Source organism: Euwallacea fornicatus, chromosome 2, assembly GCF_040115645.1.
Source record: "Euwallacea fornicatus isolate EFF26 chromosome 2, ASM4011564v1, whole genome shotgun sequence".
Lineage (NCBI taxonomy): Eukaryota > Metazoa > Arthropoda > Insecta > Coleoptera > Curculionidae > Euwallacea > Euwallacea fornicatus.
In genome coordinates, this window is record NC_089542.1 from 4,401,484 (window position 1) to 4,420,116 (window position 18,633).

The following is an 18,633-nucleotide window of genomic DNA, read 5'->3' on the forward strand; positions in this document are numbered from 1 at the left end:
ATAGTAATTATTTATATGTTTTAATAAATGCTGAATGCTATCAGGGTTAGTTTTAACTGAGAGTAGAGTGCAAGTCCATCACTAAAATAACCCATCTTGATGTGTGAGACGTTATTCGTAAAAATTTAAAAAATCCTGGAAAATCCCCCTCAAACAAGAAAATATTTAATTTTCTGACTGTGACCTCACAGATACGCAAAATTTAAAATTTTCAACTCGTTAACACAAGTAAGTGCTCTAGTGTGGATTTTTGCATGAGGCAACATTTAGACTGTGATCGAGAAAAAATTCTACTTTTCCGTGCTGTCCGTTCCGGTTTGTCGTCGTTGGGTTTTATTCGCCATCTTTTATAGTTTCATCATTAGAATGTGTACAAGTACCACTGTTGGTTTATGATTTAACTAATTCGTCTCCTTATCAACCCTCAGTGTTACTTTTTAATCAATACTCTTTGGAAATGTTTGTATTGAAACCGCGTCATTTCACAGTCCTGCAATGGACAAATACATAAGGCCCGTTTTCACGCTAGAATTAGGCCATAAAATCCTGCCAGGGTTAGTGACTATTGGCAAATATGATGGCAGCCACCCATGTCTCACTGCTGCAACCAACACTGATAAGGTACCATCTAAAGTCGTTGTCCGCTCTTAAAGACGAAATTCTATAGGTTTTGATACACAACCCCCATCGACGTAATCAATCCGCTGTAGGTAAGCTCATATGGTCGGAATCCAATAAAGAAATCGCCATATTGAACCTCAACCAAAAGGTTACAGCCCTGGAAGTAGGTTCCTTGGTTCCCAACGAAGACAAAGATGTTTTAGTTATCGGTACCAGTTCAAATCTTCTGGTTTACCACGTGCACGATAACAAAGATTTGTTCTATAAAGATTGTGAGGATGGGGTTAAATCGCTCACGGTGGGTTCCTTCAGAAATCACCCTAACTCCATCATTCTGGTGGGGGGTAACTCTTCGATTCACGGTTATAACTATAACGGGGAAGATGTTTTCTGGCTGGCGATTGGGGATATTGTCACCTCAATGGTGCTAATGGACTACAACAATGATGGTACCAATGAGCTGATTGTAAGCTGTGAGGATTTCAACATCAGAGTCTTCAGTGGGGATCAAGTGGTTGCTGAGCACAATGAGACTGAGGTCGTGTCTGGTTTGGTGGCTTTACCCGAGCAAAGGTTTGGATACTCTGTGTCTAATGGTACTGTGGGGATTTACGAAAAAGACGTGCGTTTATGGAGGGTCAAGGTTGGTACCTAAGGGGTTTCCCCTATTTTCTTGTACTTCCCAGGACTCAATTATTTATTTTGATTTCCTTATGAATCACGAAGTTTAATTGCCATTTCAGTCCAAAAACTTTGCCATTTCAATGCACCCATATGACCTGCTGGGCCAACCGACTTTGCAGCTCATCACAGGCTGGTCGAATGGGAAAATAGACTGCAGGAGTCTAAAGAGCGGGGAAGTGCAATTTAAAGACTCAATGTCAGCGGGAGTAGCAGGGATTGTCGAGGGTGACTACAGATCTATGGGCAGGAGTGATTTGATTTGCGTTTCTACCGAAGGAGAAGGTTGCTCTTGTCCCCCATCTTCAAATATTATAATTTTTCAGATAATGTGCTTTTCCAGTGAGGGGGTACACCACCACTAAGATGGTGACCTCAGGAAGCTCTAGTGTGGAGCAGGACACCATCAAAGACCTTCTCTCTCAGAAACAGTCTCTTTTGATGGAACTGCGCCACTATGAAAACAACTCAAAATACAACAATAACGTGCTGAATGAAGTTGATAGTTTTGAGTCTACTGGGGTCATCCCATCAAGCACCAGACTGCAGATCGTGGTTACCACCAACGGGGGAGACAAAAGGCTAAAGGTTACTCTCATTTTTCTCAAATAAAATCGTAAAAAAAGCAAATTTTTAGCCTCATGTTGAACTCTACGTATCCACCAACAATTCCACGATAATCAAAGCTATAATAATATTTGCCGAAGGGATTTTCAAAGGAGAGAGCCATGTGGTGCATCCAGAGTTTTCGAAATTGACCTCAGGAGTCTCGATCCCTCTCCATTTGCCCACAGACCGAAGCGTGGACATCCACCTTAAAGCCCTAGTGGGGTATCCTAATAGCGTCCAATACCACGTGTTTGAGATCACAAAGCAGCTCCCCAGCTTCTCCATGTACTCCCTCAAAGAAGTCCCTATCAAAACCACGCCACAAGGCTCAATCCAGTTCAAAATCACCGAGAGACTACAAAGAGTCTGCTTGTGGATCAATCAAAGCTTCATTCTTTCCACAGACATCGAATTTGACTCTGGTCCTTCTTTGGTGGTCAACGTGGAGTGTTTGAGGGATAAAACTGACTTGGTGATGATCTTTGAAGCGACTGGAAAAGTCACTTTCCAGTGTAACAACATGTTTTTGGCAGCAGATTTAGTTCAATCACTGAGCAGCTACCTGAAGCTGGAGAGTTTGGAGGTGAGTTTTTTCGATGTGCGACTGGGAGGCGGTGGGGAGTGCTTAATCTTTTAGAGCAGAGCTTCCTTCCCCAAGGAAGAAGGGAACTTGAAGGAATTGATGCAGAAGTTGAGTGATATTCAAGAGGCCAGATTGAGGCTGGATACCGACGTGGCCGATCGTTTGGGACAGATCAGGAGTTTGATAGTGAGGGCTGAGGATGCCAGAGTGAACGACATGTAAGGTGGAGGATTGAGGGTTAGAAGAGATGATAGTTTTTAGATGGTTTTAGCAAGGAGATGGTGGGGCATTATCATGAACTTAATAATGTTAACAAGTCTCTGATTAATGGGTATAACATCAAGGCTCAGAACTATAATGAGGGGATTGAGACCATGAAGAGGATCAATTGTATTATTCAGAAGGCGTCCAGATTGAGAGGTATTGATAAAAGCCACTTTAAGTCACAGTGCAGAGAGTGTCCTTCGGAAATCTTTGTCAGTTTCCATTAGGAAATTTGCTTTGCTTAGAACCCAAAATCTCAATTTTTTCACATAGGGCATTGAGTGCATTAATGAATTTTTCGATTTCAGCATTCAGTAGGACAAACTTCCCTCTAGATGCTTCTATACTTATCGCTAGTGTTTGTTAAATAATTTGAGGTCTAATGAGGCATGTTTGTCAAAATTTTTAGACGAAGGTTAACTTGAGTTGTATTTAGGGCGCGGCAACTCGTTTTTTGTACATAAAATACCCGGTATATTATCGAATATTTCGAACCCGCTAATAATTGGCAATAATTACCCCAATACATATTTATATACTCGTCTCTAGAGGTTTAGCAGTTGCTATGCGAGGCCATGAATGAAGACATCTTTTCCTGTTCTTAGGGTCACTAAAACTCAATTTTTTCATATTGTTCGCCCTACTATTGTTCAATTTCCGGAAGGTACCATTTAGTAGGGCAAATTTTTCTGTAGACGTCCCTATACCCAACTCTTATAGTTTTCGGGCATTTTGAGGGTAAGCGCTTCAAATGGTGTGTAGGAGACTTTTTGATTTTCTTCCATTTAGACCCCCGAAACTGAGTTTCTTCAAATGACACACCGTCCATGTTAGTCAAGTTTTCAAACCTATCAATCCCTCGGATAAATTCCCTACGAAAACTTCCTTGCGTCTTTCGCCCTTTATTTTCCGCTATTTTGACGATTAACAAAGATTGCAAAATCTCATAAACTTGCATCCATTCAAACTCCCTAAACTCCAACTGGGAGAGAGTTAAATTGGGGTACCTCTGACAATAAAACACAAAGTTTTCCCTAAAATAATAATTATTATAAACAATAAATGCATTAACTTTTAGTGGGACAGAATTCGGCAGTTATGATTAATCATTGCAGAAACGCCATCAAGAACAACAACATCGAAGGGCTCATTAAGATAATCCGCACGGGTGAGTTGTGAAACTCCCCGAGCCACATATGTACATATGTTATGAACAAATAAATGCTAACTTCAGGACCTGTTTCCTTTTCCCTCGAAAAGAACGAAAGCAAATCCGAAAATTACATCTAAAATAAGGCAATAAAAAAATAAATAACGCATCTATTTGCCTACTAAACCTTATCTCGAACTATTTAAATATTATGCAAAACTCTGGCAGTTAAATGAAGAACACATCGGAAGAAACTGAATAGTCGAGTAATGCTAAATCTGGCTATCGCACAGGCCTTGAGGCGGTTGATTTCAGATTGTGTTACTGTTGAGGTACGAACTGGCGGTGAGGATTCTCCTGTCCACCTCGGACCACACTGCCAGTACGAAAGATTCAATATCACACTCGTTGGTACCGCGAATGATGCGGAAGTACCCGTTTTCGCCCCAATCGTAACCCCAACTGTTCGCCACTTTCTGTAGTAGAAGAAAAAATGTCAGTCATAATCTACCACCAGCAACCTTAAAAAATTTACCCAGAACTTCTGGATACCCCTAGGGGTGAATTTTTCCCCCCATCCCACAATCCTGACCGAATGGTACCCCTTCAAATGCGGCACCGACAACCCTGTGTGCTTATACACCCCTCCTTTATATGAAAAGAAGTCGTGATACACTCTCATTGTAGCTAAAACAAAAATCTCAGTTTCAGCCCTGATTTTTCCACCCTTAAGTTATTCACCTTGCACCGGCCCCGATCTCATTATCTCAAACATAATATCAGTTTCGTTGCCCAGTCGATATGCAGGTCCCACCTTGTACCTCTCAGTTCGATCAGAGTACTTCGGAGGGGTGCATCCTGCAGCCCTTAACGGCCCCGCCCTCCTCACCGTACAAGCTGTCGTAGTTTGGCCTGTGTAAGGGAAACAGGGCTCATCTACCACCCTGCAGGAGAAAAGGGTTTACAAGGGTTGATTTGGGGTTCCTGCTGAGTGGTACCCGTATTTTCGAACAAAGGTCCATGCCTTGTCCAAACGGCCCCCTTCACAGCCCTGCCCCCTTGGGAGACAGGAGAGGATGTTCTGGGCACTCAATTGTACCTCTTCTTTGCCCTTCGAGATTATTCCATATCTAGAGGTTTTATTCAGTTAAAGCTGGAGTTAAAACTCAGAGATTTTGCGGAGTTAAAGTCAGTTTCACTGTGGTGTCGCGGTTAAAATTAAAAGCAGTTAAACCTCGATTTATTCCCTACACTTTTAAAAGTTAAAGCAAAATTAATCAGGACACTTAAAGCTTGTTTTAAGGCGAGCTGGATGTCGTCAAGACGCGGAAGCACATTGCGAATAATCGTCGGTTATTTTGATTGATAACCAATGACAATAACCGACAGTTAAAGATGAGAATAAAGCACTCAGTGCCGCACAGCGAGAGTTAAAGCTGTTCTAAATTGATTTTCAATTAATGTTCTTAAAAGCGACTTTAACTGGAAAAATACTGATTTTTCACCTATCAGAAGCGACTGCAGCAGTGGAGATTGCCCAAGAGGATCCGCACCATCCCTGGTCTTGTATTTCCGTGATATATCTAGGCCACCGTGTATAACTGTCAAATTGTCTTGGCAGCGCCTCGGGGTCATAGTAGCGCTTCACTGCGTTCATCCTCATGACGTCTTTTTGGGGCTGTGAAGTTCCCAATCTGGACCCCATTGAAAGGTTAAAAATCCCAAGTTAAAGTCACTTTTAACAGGGTGAAATTTACCGATATTTGATGCCTCGTTTAAGGGTTTCCCCCCAGAATTTCGAGTAATTTGAGGCAGTCCATCCATGTTCATCTGCATTTACGTTATAGAGAATGTCTTCCTCGATAATGCACACATCGGGATCGCACATCATTTCAACTTTTCGTATACCAGATGCGATGCATTGGCTGTTGAGAAATTAAAAAATGGTACCAACAGGGGTGCAATTATGGATGTTTTACCATCTCTTGCAATTGTCCCTGATGGTGGCGTTGACCCTGTAGTTTTGATTCCTGTAGGTGCACGATCGGATTTCCTCGGGTGGGGCACGGGTGGTGGGAGGAGGTGGCGGAGTGACGATGTCCAGTCCCCAGCAGTGTGACCAGTAATCCGGACAACAGTCGTGGACGTCCGTGCGGTTGCAGAAATCGTCGCAATAACATAATGTTCCTGCAAAATTTTATTGTATTAAATTTCGAATTATTTTGAAATATTTCTCGAACCGAAAGGGGGATGAAGGGAAAAATCTGAATATTCTGGGTTGACTATATTTGGGATTGGTCTACAAGCTGTAAGAAATAGTGCCGGTTTATTTCTATTTGATTAGGAATTCTAAGAGATTTTCAGGGGCGGTCTTTTAGTGAGAGCGAGCAATGCGTTTACAACCAGAACTGAAGATGAAGACAATGCAGGCAATCTAAAATTATGAATTCGACCATTACAATTGACGAAAATGAGAAGAATGATGCTTTTTAATACTTAAACAAAAAATCTCAAGAAAGTAAACAACGTAGATAAAAAGTAGACAAATATTGCCGACACCATTTATGACATTACCTACTATCTCCTTTGAACAACTATCTTTTCTATTTCTGCAACACCCAATCTGGGAGCAGTAGGGCCCCCTGAGATCGCTGAAGTCATCGTATGCTTGAAACGAGGCGACTGCGAGGAATCCTAGAAGCAACAAGGCACTGTGCCATAGAAGTTGAGGGTTTTTCATCTGAAAAAATGGTTTATATTACTATCTAGTTCTTGTTACTGGTAATTGAGATCGAAATTTATTGGTTATTAAACCAGGAGGTTTGTTGATATTAACGGAGATATTATTTTGGTATTTGTTTGTTTTATGAGCAGTAAAGTGAATTGCCTCGGCTGTGGCGTTAAGCAGAGGCGCACGTGTGTGGCGTCAGATTTCACAGGGAGGTGGCGCTTCGGACGCGAAATAGCTTGCTAGAGTTAAAATGGCGAACTTGATATAACCTTAAATTTAAATTTAAAGGCAGAGGCTATATTAACTGTATATTTGCTGTTATCCGACTTATAGTCTTAAAATTGAGAGCTGAAAGCGGCCATTTTTAGTCGTATCAACACAGGTAATATATTATTTGCATTTTGGGATAACTGAAGAAGCTTGGTATCCGCCACAATTTACAGATGATACGACTCTGGCTGCTTATTTGACATTGGACTCAAGTTTATCATTGTTAAAGACTTCTGTGAACCAATCAGTGGCGTAAGTTCTCTCTACGAGCAGTAATGAATTTGGGGGTTAGTTTAAGATTGTTCCAACCCCCCTGAAATTAGTTGCAGAGACGCCCTTGGTTGTTTTGTTCGCGCTGCACTACAGTGGTTCATTTTTAAAGTTTACTGTAAAAAACTCAGCGACGTAGCTTGCCCTTGAAAATACTTATGAATTAAAAAAAACCGTGCTGTCGGGAGGAAATTTGAGTCTGTTTTAACCTCTTGAAATCTACTCATCATACGGTCCTGGTTAGCCGCAATTTATTATTTTTTAGGTGCCTCTACAGCACTGAAGAATTTGTCAAAATTACCCTTCAGGAGGCAACTTGAGCCTGCTTTTACCCTCTTGAAAGGCATTTACGGTACTCCCCTGGTTGGCTTGGATGTTTTACGGACAGTAAATTAAAAATTAACATTGAAAATATCAGAGGCTCAATCCAAGATCAAGAGATGGCACCAGCCGACTCCTTCAATATGGGTCCCTTATTATAACTTCAAATGCGCAAGATGGCGCTGTTATACTTTATTCAAGATGACGCAATTTAACGACGCACGTCACTGTTTAAATCTCTTTCTGTATTTGTTTTATTAGTCGTAGATTTTATTGCCATGGCCACTTAACTTTGAAACGAAATTGGGTTCAGGGTCTTTCAATCCAAAGACTTCAAGCGCCTAAAATTGATGTCGAGACATGGGAATGTGTGCGGCAAATTGCTGATTGGGATTGTATGTTAATGAGAACCAGCTGTTTCGCGAATCTCACTGATGGGTTCTCTTTAATTAGTCGTCGGTTGGAACCCAGATGCAAGTTAATCATTTTAATATCTGGGTTAAATTGGAGAAAAATGTACGTTGCGCCGTGTCACCCCCGGCAACTCAGTGCATTTTATACCGAGAGGGCACCGCTAAACCTAAATTTATTCACAAATTTAATTTCTATAGGTAGAACAAAATTTCTTCCTGTATAAGACTCCTATTACACACAGCTGTTATTTATCTCTGGGTGAAGGAGATCAGATGCAGATAGTAAAATTTAATAGCCAATTAAATTCGTATATTTCCAGTTAGATTTCCTCATCATCCATGGGTGTTTGAGGCTTCAAATTCGCTTCAGGAATTTGTCTTTGCTACACATGATCCAGGTCAGGCCTTCGATCGCCATTCTGGGGGTTAACATTCGATTCAGGTCTGATTTATTTCACGACTCGACAAAAATGCAGATGATGTTTATTGGGCAAAGTCCATTAAATCAGCTTCATAATGCGTTTTCGTACCCATTGAAACACCTGGGTCTGGGTCGTGGTTTTGCATTGGCAATTTGCCTTTTTTAGTCTATGGGCAAAGCCCCGAAATCACGCTTTAATCACAGATTGTGTCACGTCTGACTAATATAATTTGAGCGGCTGCTAGCTTATTCGTTTTACATGCCATTAAAACAAGGTTTATTGGAGAATTGTCTATATAAAACTGATGCACCTGGCCAAGTAGCTGCGTGTTTTAGCACCTCTCTGATTATTCATGTATTCAAAAGCGACATGAATATTTAAATCGAATTTTTAACTTCAATTTTAAATATCAAATTCTTGATCAATGACAAAATCTTCTGTCTCATAAGCATCCCGGAGTATCGGCGATAATTGTGCTGAAGATCTGAAAATACTACTTTGGGTGCATCTCTGATGCAGTTCCGTGTGGAGGTCTGTTGCTAAATTACCCCTAAGGCGTGGTAGATTCACGATACCAGATAATACACAGGATGTTCTATACTGTGCGACTATACAATTATCCCCCCCCCCCCCCCGCCCCTCCCTCAACCTTAAAAATTTGGGGCAGTTCAGTAGAAAGATTTGGAGCTTGTTGAAGATTGCTATGATAACATGCATTAAGGAAATGTTTCTTGTCATGGCTAGTTTCAAAATATTTAACAATATACAGAGCGCCCTAAGAGAAAAATTCGAGTTCGAGGATTTTCGATATCATCCCCAAGGATATACACAAATTGCTCAAAAGCGATAAAAATTACCATGGGAGAATGCATGGAAAAATGATTTTTAATGAGTAGCAGGTTCGAAATCATTGGTAATACACAGGGTGACCTGCGTATAATAAAGTATTTTCGAAATCCTAAATAGAAAAAAGTTAAACACGTCCATTTAAACAGCAAGTCCAACACTCCTATTATACCTAAAAATACTCTAAAACTGGGTGGGATGGTACAGGGATGTATTGAGGAATTAACTTTCGGACAAATATACTGAGCGTTCAATTTGAAAAAAAACTTGGTGTGCCAAAAAAATATATATCAACATTTTTCTTGAAATTGTCCCCTCAAATACGCTCAAGTTACTCAAAAACTAAGAAAGATAACCATAAGAACATTTATGGAAAAAAGGTGCGTAGGGAGTACCAGCGTCAATATTCTTGATAATATCCAGGGTGTCCTATGTAAAATGGTCGAATTTTGAGGTATGAAGAGGTTTGTGAGGAGTAAATAGGGAAAAATCGAGAAGTCCATTTAGAAAGCATGCTGACATGCTGTTCTTCCACCTCAAACTACTCGAGAACCATTAAAGATGGATATAGGAATATATATTATGAAATTAATGTTCCAGAGCGATAGTTTCAGAAAATAGAACAATATGCAGGTTGTTGTTCGAGCAAGTAATCAAACTTCAACGATTGCCATTTTTTGAGGCGATCCTTTGAGTGATTCTAACGAAAAGTTTATGTAAACAGAGGTCCTGCAATGATTCGTTTTCAAAGTACAGGGTGTCAAACTTAAAAAAAAGTGTTTTGCTGAAGCACGATGGGGCCCCACCTCGTGTTTGGCATAGTGACACGTCAATTTCTGGATGCACCTTATCGGGAAAATTGGATGAATCGCGCGGGTCCACATTCGTGACCACCCAGGTCACCGGATATAAATCCGTTAGATTTCTTCCTTTACGATCATGTAAAGTCGTTTGTTTATAGAATTCTGGTCGACACTGCAGAGAAACTAATCCAACGGGTGCGAAATTTATATACGACAGACGCTCGATAACGTGAACACGCGATAATGAAAATATTGTGTTATTGTAAACACAAAATGGTACTACTATCGGATCAAGCGGAACGAGCGATGACGTAAACAGTTCTTGGCGATGGTTAACATTACGAGAAGCTGTTTTAAATTTGCATATGGCCTGGAATGCAATTAAACAGCAAACTATTCAAAAATATTGGAGCAACCTCTTTTCTATCAATGATCGAGATGAAGATGATATTCCCTTGATAAAATTAATGAAAATAGTGAATCCCGACATTGTTGGCACTCCAACTGATGTGAATTTATGAAACGAAGACATGCGGGTGAATGATGTTAACAAGGAGGAAGATGCGGAGAGCGAGGTCGCTGAGGATCTTCCCATTGAACTTAGAAGTGTGGTGCTATACACTAAATTAGAATCTATATAAGCTTTTAACCAGACTCCAGATTGGGCTGAAAGAAAAGAAGTGTTAGGCACGGATATTTTTCCTTTGTGAAATAAGGGCGCAGCCATTGGAAGACGCTGCCAAAAGCCAATTTACGTAGACTAAAATTGAAAATGATTTTTCTTCTAATTAAAAAATATTTATCACTATTGGGATATTGCTTGTTAGGTTACACAGGGCGTTTCTGAACAGATGGTAAAACATTTAAGGGGTGAATCCCGAGCCAAACTTAAGATGAAAAATTCACGTGAAGAAACGTCCAAAAATGCTTCGGCTGCGATCTACAGAGTGTGAAAAAATACTTTTAAAAGCTTTGGCTCACTCCACACCAACGCAAGATGAAGAGCGTCTTAGAAATCGCATTGTTGAGCCTTGCGATGTAATACGTAATACACCAGGAATTTTTCAGAAAGTACCGCAGTCCATGAGAAGAATAGAATCATGTCCATTAGTAGGTGGGGGCCATACTAAGCAGCTTCCAAAAAATCAGAACACCATCATATTTGTCTGAACTCAATTCAGACTTTTGGGAAAATTCCTGAGTTCTCTAACAACAATGGCTGAAAGGCGTATCATAAACAAAAAGAGTTCTCGACTAGATTCAAGGACCAGGGCTGTATGGTTTATTGCCCACACTTAGGGAACCCAGAATCTTCCCAAATACTCGACTCCAATGGGTGATGAGTGAAAGCCAACATTTGGTGGTTGCAACCATTTTAAATAAAAGACCAGATGTCAGCAACTAAGGGTCTACAAGGGTAAGGACCATTAAGATATAAAACTTGGGTTATCTGGGCAGTTCCCAAAAACCAACCAGAGCAGTTCAAAAAGTTAACCCACTATAAACACTTGGATACATTAAAATTCACCACAACTTATATAAACAAACATTTTGATGCTGCAACCCCCAGGAGTGAGGTACTCACAAAACGGTGGTCGTACTTGCACCGATTACATAACTAAATTAGTGTAAGACTTCAGCTGTAAATAAACCGATTAATGGTTACTTCTCAAGTCAGTTAACTTCAGTTCCTATCGGTCTGACAAAAACCGAAAGTGGTCCTTCGAATACTTTACAACCCCAGGAACCAGCCGCGGAAGCAGAACCCACTAATTGGCATCGATGTCCCATAGATTTACATAATCTATAGTGACAATATTAAATAAAGTAATAGTTAATAATAAGGCTGAAAATTGAGAAAACACAATGTGGATTTCAGAATTTTTTTTTAAAGATTCAAAATCTTTACAGGAAAAAAATGTGATATGAAGTCAAGACCTATCAATCCGCATCACCCCGAATATGAAATCGAAGTCTGAGAATTTCCACTGGTAGGAAAACTCGGCGTATGATATATACAAATTTTCAACAAGTTTCGATAACAAAATACACACATAATTTACAAAAAAACGAAAAAAATGATGGAATATGTATGTGAGTCGAATAAAAATGTAGCTTAAGCCTGCATCTAATCTAATCTAATCTATGTGATCTATTTGTGTTATTCTTACCTTAACTTAATACCCTTAACATTAACAAAAGGGGGTTACGAGGAAGAACCTTCCAAAACTTACATTCTTGAGAGTCAATTGCTTTTAGACTATTCAATACACAAGGTAAAACGACGTACGTGCTTTATCACGTTTGAAACCATCCTATTAATCTAATAAAAGAAGTGTTTTTTAGAACCCTGTAGATCGAAGTTGAAACATTTTTGGAAAATATCTTTATATCAACCTTTCGTCTCAAATTTAGCTCAGGATTCCAGCACCCTTAAAACTTTTTACCATCTATTCGGAAGCATCCTGTATATCGGGGCTCCAGGCTCTAAGCCTGGACATAGAAGGTGAACGTGGGAAATCGCTTTAAATATTTTGCGCCTGCGCGGATAATCCAATTGAAAATTTTTTACTTGGAGTTCATAGTGCTGCAGACCGGCCATCATTCCTCAATTTTTTCAATCTTCAATTTAAACCCGTTTTCGCTTAAAACACCTCCAAACTAAAAACACTCAAATGTCCCGCGTAACGGCGCGAGGCCGCTATTGGTCAAAGTCAAGACTTGGTGTTTGTTTAATTCTGACCTTGACTCTGACCAATCGTGGCCTCGCATTGTTACGCGGGACATTCAATTTTTTTAAAATTTCGGGGCGTTTCGAACTAAAGCGACTCTAAATCGAAGATTGAAAAAACTGCGTCATGATGGTCGGTATTCGGCGTTGTGATATCCACGTAAAAGTTTTTCAATTGGATAATCCGTGAAGGTGCAAAAGATTAGAAGCGATATCTCACGGTCACTTCCTATGTCCAGGGTTCGCCTGGACACATGGTGTAAGTAATAAACGTTTCTTCAACAAATCGTTCATTATTTAAATTGCGTTCGCTAACGTGAATATTTCGATAATGTGAACCACACTTGGTTTGAACTAGTTTACATTATCGAGCGTCTGCTCTATGCAATAATATATTTTTTTTAAGTTTTCCACCCCGTATCTTCGAAACGAAGTATTAACAAACCCATATTTATATAAATTTTTCGGCTTAGAGTCACCCAGAGGCTCGCCTCTTGAAGCTTGGCCACGTACTTAAGTAACACCCTGTGCGGGGTGGTCCATTTGGAAAAATCCAGTTTCAGTCTCTCGAATGAAAGTATGTCTTCAGACCTTTCAACCTTATAAAATCGCATTATTTTTCTCACTGGCCAGTTGAACGACCCATAAACCACCAAGGCATTGAACTTGCCTTTAACCCCATGAACACATGCTCCATTTACGAGAAAAACAATGACACGAGAACCCTAATTAGCATTCACCAATCCAGCACAGGCGGTCGTTTCTGGGTCAATCAAGCCATTACAAGAGCATTTATCAAGCCGCAAAATTCCATATATCACTATCAATCGATAATGCATCTTTTATTACCCGCAAATTCATTGTTTTCAATGACCCAGCTTCGGGGGCCATTTATTTCTCTCGCATATACGGAGTGTGCGATAAGTTAGCCGGCGCTAGTACTAATTGACAGCTTGAAACGCTGTCAAGCTCAGCCTTAATTGGGTTAATTAACACATGCGAATGGAGTAATGGAAAAGAAGAAGTGACAGATCTATTTAACGATCGCCTTGGCTTCCTTTTTAAGTGATGTTGTTTGGCTGCAATGACGAGAAATTGATCTGATTAGGTTATTTTCGTATGTAAGCCAGAGTCGTAAAGTTCATTAAATCGAGTGTCAACCGCAGTTAAGTTAACGGATTGCTGCGTGACCAAAGACAGAAAGAGAGCTTCGGCGATTCGCCCATAGATGGGAGCGCCTGTGAGATTGTTTACGTCTACTAGCTATGTGTAAACAATTCGGTTTCCAGTAATTGAAAACGCTCAGAGTTAAAAATACTGGATAATTGAACCCAGCCCACTCACCCAGTTATTTTTTCCTGCACTTTTTCAAATGGATCTCGTGTTTTGCCAAGAGGCGGGGATCGTGAAAAAAGGTTGCAAAGGTACCATGCTTTTTGGATTCCACGCATCGTTCGTTACGACCGAAAATTTTAGATTTTTTGGTGTGAATTTGCATGTGTTATTTATCATTAAAGTTTCCCATTAACTTCGCTTTTAGGCACAAATACTTCCATCAGTGTTTATCCCACCCAGCGTTCTACCTTAATCCGGCCTGGGGTAATTCGACAGATACCATTACATCACTCTCCCATAAGACCCATTTGCATATCCATTCGAAACCGACGTCAAACGCATCAATCAAAACCGAACGTTACGTGTTTTTGTTATTGTTTTTATTTGTTCCTCCTTAATACCACATCAAAATAAATATGATGCTATGTAAATGTGTTATTCATACCCAATAACCATCGCGTGTAATCGGTTGTTGGAGGTTTGAATATTAACGAGGCGATTTTTCGAAGATTTTACGGGTGACGAAATTTTGAAAAACCCTATTTCGATCTTCCAGCCGAACTGCGTGTTTAGTAGCGCCCCTGGAGGGCGCCACAGGGGCTTTGGCACAATAACTCGCCTATGCAAGCACATTGTTACTTTATATTTAACGTCTCTCGGGCGAGATAATCACCTTGAATCTGAAAATACTCGAGTTACAATGCATATTATACAGAACTTTGGTGTGGTAATTTAGTTTAAATAATTGAGGAATTTGATATGCAAACACCCATGCTCCGGTGATAATGTTTACGTAACAATTATTGTTACATGAAATTCGTTATCTTTAGCGCTAAAGTGAATCTTCTCTGCGCGTTCCAAGTGAACCTTAACTTGTTTATAAAAGCTCTTAGTTATTGCTAACTTTACATCATTGAGATATGTCAGAATGTGTGGATTTATTTGTATTAGGGATGAAACATAATTTATTAATAAATACGGAATTATGATTAGAGCATGACTCATTCTTCCTGCCAATACAGGCTATTATTGTCTGTAAACTTGCTTGAATCACCCAGTGTATCACCGACAGCACTGAATAATAATTACCTTGCTTCAAAAGTCGGTAATCCCCTTTTAAGGATGTACACACACTCAGCGTTGTTATCACTGTCTAACAGCTTAAGACGTAGTGCCGTCCGCGAAGTTTCTCATGGGAAAGATTGCATATATTTTCAATCTAATTTTAGACATTTAAACATTTTTTTAAATCGTAAAATACGCATTTTTTTCAAGTTACGAAGCGGCTCGACTCAAATTTTTTACCAAAACGTCGAATTTTTAGTCTAAAAACACTTTTCCTTGCAGTAAATCGTGCTATCTTGAGGCAGGTCAATAACAGTTCTGGCTTAGGAATGCGTAAACATACCCACAGTTTTTTGACTAAATTATGTATTGAGTCTGTTTATAGAATCGTGATTTATTCGTTCCCTGGCAAGTGCAATAAATCCAGATCGATTTATTGGCTTAAATTGCTCTTGAATGGTATTTCAAAGTCAATTCAGGGTTTTTCTTCAGATAACTGTACGTGTTCGTACTGTACTATACCGTAATGGAAAGCTTATTCAGATTGGTTTAGTTCGCTTTGGTTGGTGTCAATTTGGATTTCCATTTTTTTGGGAAATTTGACGGTCCATTTGAGCATTATGGATTTTTATGAATTTTTAGAGATTTTGAATATAATTGTCTGTATGACTGAATCTTAGGATTTGTTTGTAATTTAAAAGTAAATCAGAAAATTGCTTTCCCGAAAAGACGTCTCATTGTAAAAACCTAAAAATATTTTTTCAAATGAAACGCCCTGTGTATTTTGATAAATTTAAGTTCACACAGTTGTCCCTGTTTCTATAACTAACAATTTTTGTTGTGTCTTCACGTTAAAAATATTGAGATTTTTTCCAAAGAAGACGTGTCGATTTAGAGCACCAAAGTCAAATTTTTGGAAAAGTAATCTTCCGTATAGTGTGTCTTTTCCTATATTCCCCAATAGTTTTGAGCATTGCTGTATAGCTAAATTTCAGAGTGTTCCTGCAATCATAAGGTAGACGAGAAAATTACTTTCCTGAGACGATGTTCCACTTTAGAAGCCAAAACGTGATTTGCTCAAAAGAAAGACCCTGTATCTTTTGAAGGCTCGATTTCATTATCTTATATGGCCATTTTCATTATAGTTGTGTTAATTTCTAATATTAAAGTTTCCTTACAGTCCCAGAGTTAAACAAAAATTTGCTTTTCTGGAAAAATGTAACACTGCGTATTTTGACGTTTTTGAATTTTTTCATAACTTTTATCGATTTTTTCCTGGAATTTTAGGGCAACCCAAAAAACTGCGTTCCGGAGAAAAAATTCTTTTATAAAGCATCAATCTCGAATATATTAAGGTTTCCTGATTCAAAATAATAAAAATTTTCAGGAACCATGTTCTCCCGTCTTTGAGACCTTGAAACTCAACTTTTCCGTATAGAACGCACTTTATCATAGTTATTTTTACCAGTTATCGAGTAATTTAATATTGGTGGGTTCAAAGGTGAACCTGAACTTGAACCTAATCTGAACTATCCCGAAGGTTTTCCTGTTATTTTGTGTTTACACAAAAATTTCCTTTTGGCCCTTAAAATAAAAGAGCGTTTTGGGATATTTTGAGAATTAAAACTTGAATAATTTATTCGTTATCTCGTTTTAGTCCTCCCTTAATCCCCCTCTAGTTTCTGACAATTTTACTCCCTGTTCATAACTTCAGAGATTTTCTCGCAATATCAAGGTTGAAGAGAATTTTTCATTTTAGCTTGAATGTGAAATTCTCTCGCATTTTCAGACGTAAAGCTTGCAATTTTCACATACGACACTCTGCATATTTCAATTTAGAACTTCCTATGGTTTCTGTACTTTTTCCTCTATTTATCTTTAAAGACTTCACAAAATTTAATTTTTTTTAATGCAACCCTGTATATATATAAATTTTTTCTTTATCATTAAATATTTCCCAAGAATTTTGCTCCTATGCCTCTGCAACCATTTTCGTGAAATTCGAAGAAAAATTCCAAACTTACTGAAGCATCTATTCTAATCACTCTAAAGTTTTACAGAAAAACCTCAACAAAAATAGCGCAAATAAATCGTAGTACTGCCCAAACTACACTAGTCTTGAAGCAAAAACCTCTAGAATCTCTACTCTAACTACCCTTTAGCGGCTTCTCTCGAGTTAAAATTACGCAGTCTAATTACGCTCAAGTTCTCCAGGGAAAACTCTCTAAAACAACCCAAATAAATCTGAGAATTACTCCGATTACGTTAACTCACTATGGAAACCCCCTTAGATAGCTAGTTTAATTAACCCCAAGTAACTCTCTCTACTCAAGTTCTCTTTAGCACCACCCGTTCTACCCCTACACGCACAAAATCGGTAAACTGGCTTAAAAATGGTACTCACCTTGAGTATACAACACGCGCAATTCGAACTGAAGCGAGTACCACCTCCGCTGGTCACATTAACGAGTTCGGACGACCACTGAAGCCCGCCAACAAAAGCTGAGTTGAGTTTGATATCTTCCCTTACCAATCCAAAATCTCAATAAAAATAATTTATGCACCGTATTACGAATACTCTGAACAGCAGCCAGTAGGTGTACAATTATTTCAGTCAGCACTCACATACTTTGTGTGTTACTCGACACTCAGTCAGCGACTTTTATTTATCTTTTTAGGCTGTTGCTGGGGTACTCGATAATAGAGATTGCCCCGGAGAGGAGGATTTGTAATCTGGCTGAAAAAGGGGCTTCCCTCTGTTCTGAGAGGATTAAAAACGATTAGAGTTGATACGAAAGCCCCTATTTAATGGCGCCATCCAGCGTATTTTGTCTTGAAACTTTTTGCTTTGCCAAAACAACGACATCTATTGTTTAAAAGGATTTGTGACAGAAAAGGGTTAGGAAGAAATCCGTCAATTGCTCAATATCTCTCAAATTAATTGAGATGGGTATAGCAAATTTGCCCTCAAATTACTCGCGACGAACCACGGAATACATCTGGTAAATAAAATACAGGGTGTTCGATTTCAAAAAAATTAATTATAGACTCGTATACACGAGCCTTTCATGGAGAGTTTATTTGTAAATGCAAATTTTCACAAATCTTCGAATTTTTATGCACTCAGCAATGATTAATGATTCTCGTAAGTGTTGAGTAATAACAATAAAGTAATTAATAAAATTTTGGTAAAACACCTACATTCCACATGCCAGTCGGCCCAATTTTTGGCCGTCCTATCAGAGGATGTTCTGACCTTGATGGCTGAGAACAGTCAACGCATTCCTTTTTTTAAAAATAGCATTTTTTCGATAAGGTTCTGAGAAAGTTCAAGTTCAATTTAGTCACATTATAGAGTCGAAATATTCCTATTCAATAAAACGAGCAGTGACACATATTTATTGCCCTCGTAGGTTGTCGTTGAGATACCCTAGATTGAGCCTGAACAAAACAACCTAGTGATCCAGATTAATGCAATCACTAATGATTAAAACCGTAAAGAGCCTGCTCGTAGCGCC

General features: G+C 39.1%; 2 protein-coding genes across 3 annotated transcripts; one reads left to right on the forward strand and one right to left on the reverse strand.

Annotated features, from left to right (window-relative positions):
• On the forward strand, positions 1-3,994 carry LOC136347870 (Bardet-Biedl syndrome 2 protein-like). 2 transcript variants are annotated; one of them, XM_066298253.1, is made up of 8 exons: positions 1-621; positions 668-1,264; positions 1,365-1,587; positions 1,646-1,890; positions 1,940-2,494; positions 2,549-2,712; positions 2,766-2,914; positions 3,837-3,994. In XM_066298253.1, the coding sequence occupies exons 1-8, from the start codon at positions 496-498 to the stop codon at positions 3,935-3,937; spliced, it is 2,160 nt and encodes a 719-aa protein (XP_066154350.1). In that variant the 5' UTR covers positions 1-495; the 3' UTR covers positions 3,938-3,994. The 2 variants fall into 2 exon arrangements, with proteins under 2 accessions (XP_066154350.1, XP_066154341.1); XM_066298244.1 differs by lacking the exon at positions 3,837-3,994 and having other exon boundaries at positions 2,756-2,847.
• A 70-nt stretch (positions 3,995-4,064) lies between these two features.
• On the reverse strand, positions 4,065-17,746 carry Swim (Secreted Wg-interacting molecule). Its single transcript, XM_066298352.1, has 9 exons — positions 17,520-17,746; positions 6,483-6,648; positions 5,888-6,095; positions 5,666-5,833; positions 5,414-5,602; positions 4,907-5,038; positions 4,650-4,852; positions 4,444-4,595; positions 4,065-4,384 (listed from the first exon to the last, which is right to left on the reverse strand). The coding sequence occupies exons 2-9, from the start codon at positions 6,646-6,648 to the stop codon at positions 4,220-4,222; spliced, it is 1,383 nt and encodes a 460-aa protein (XP_066154449.1). The 5' UTR covers positions 17,520-17,746; the 3' UTR covers positions 4,065-4,219.
• Between the last annotated feature and the right edge of the window lie 887 nt (positions 17,747-18,633).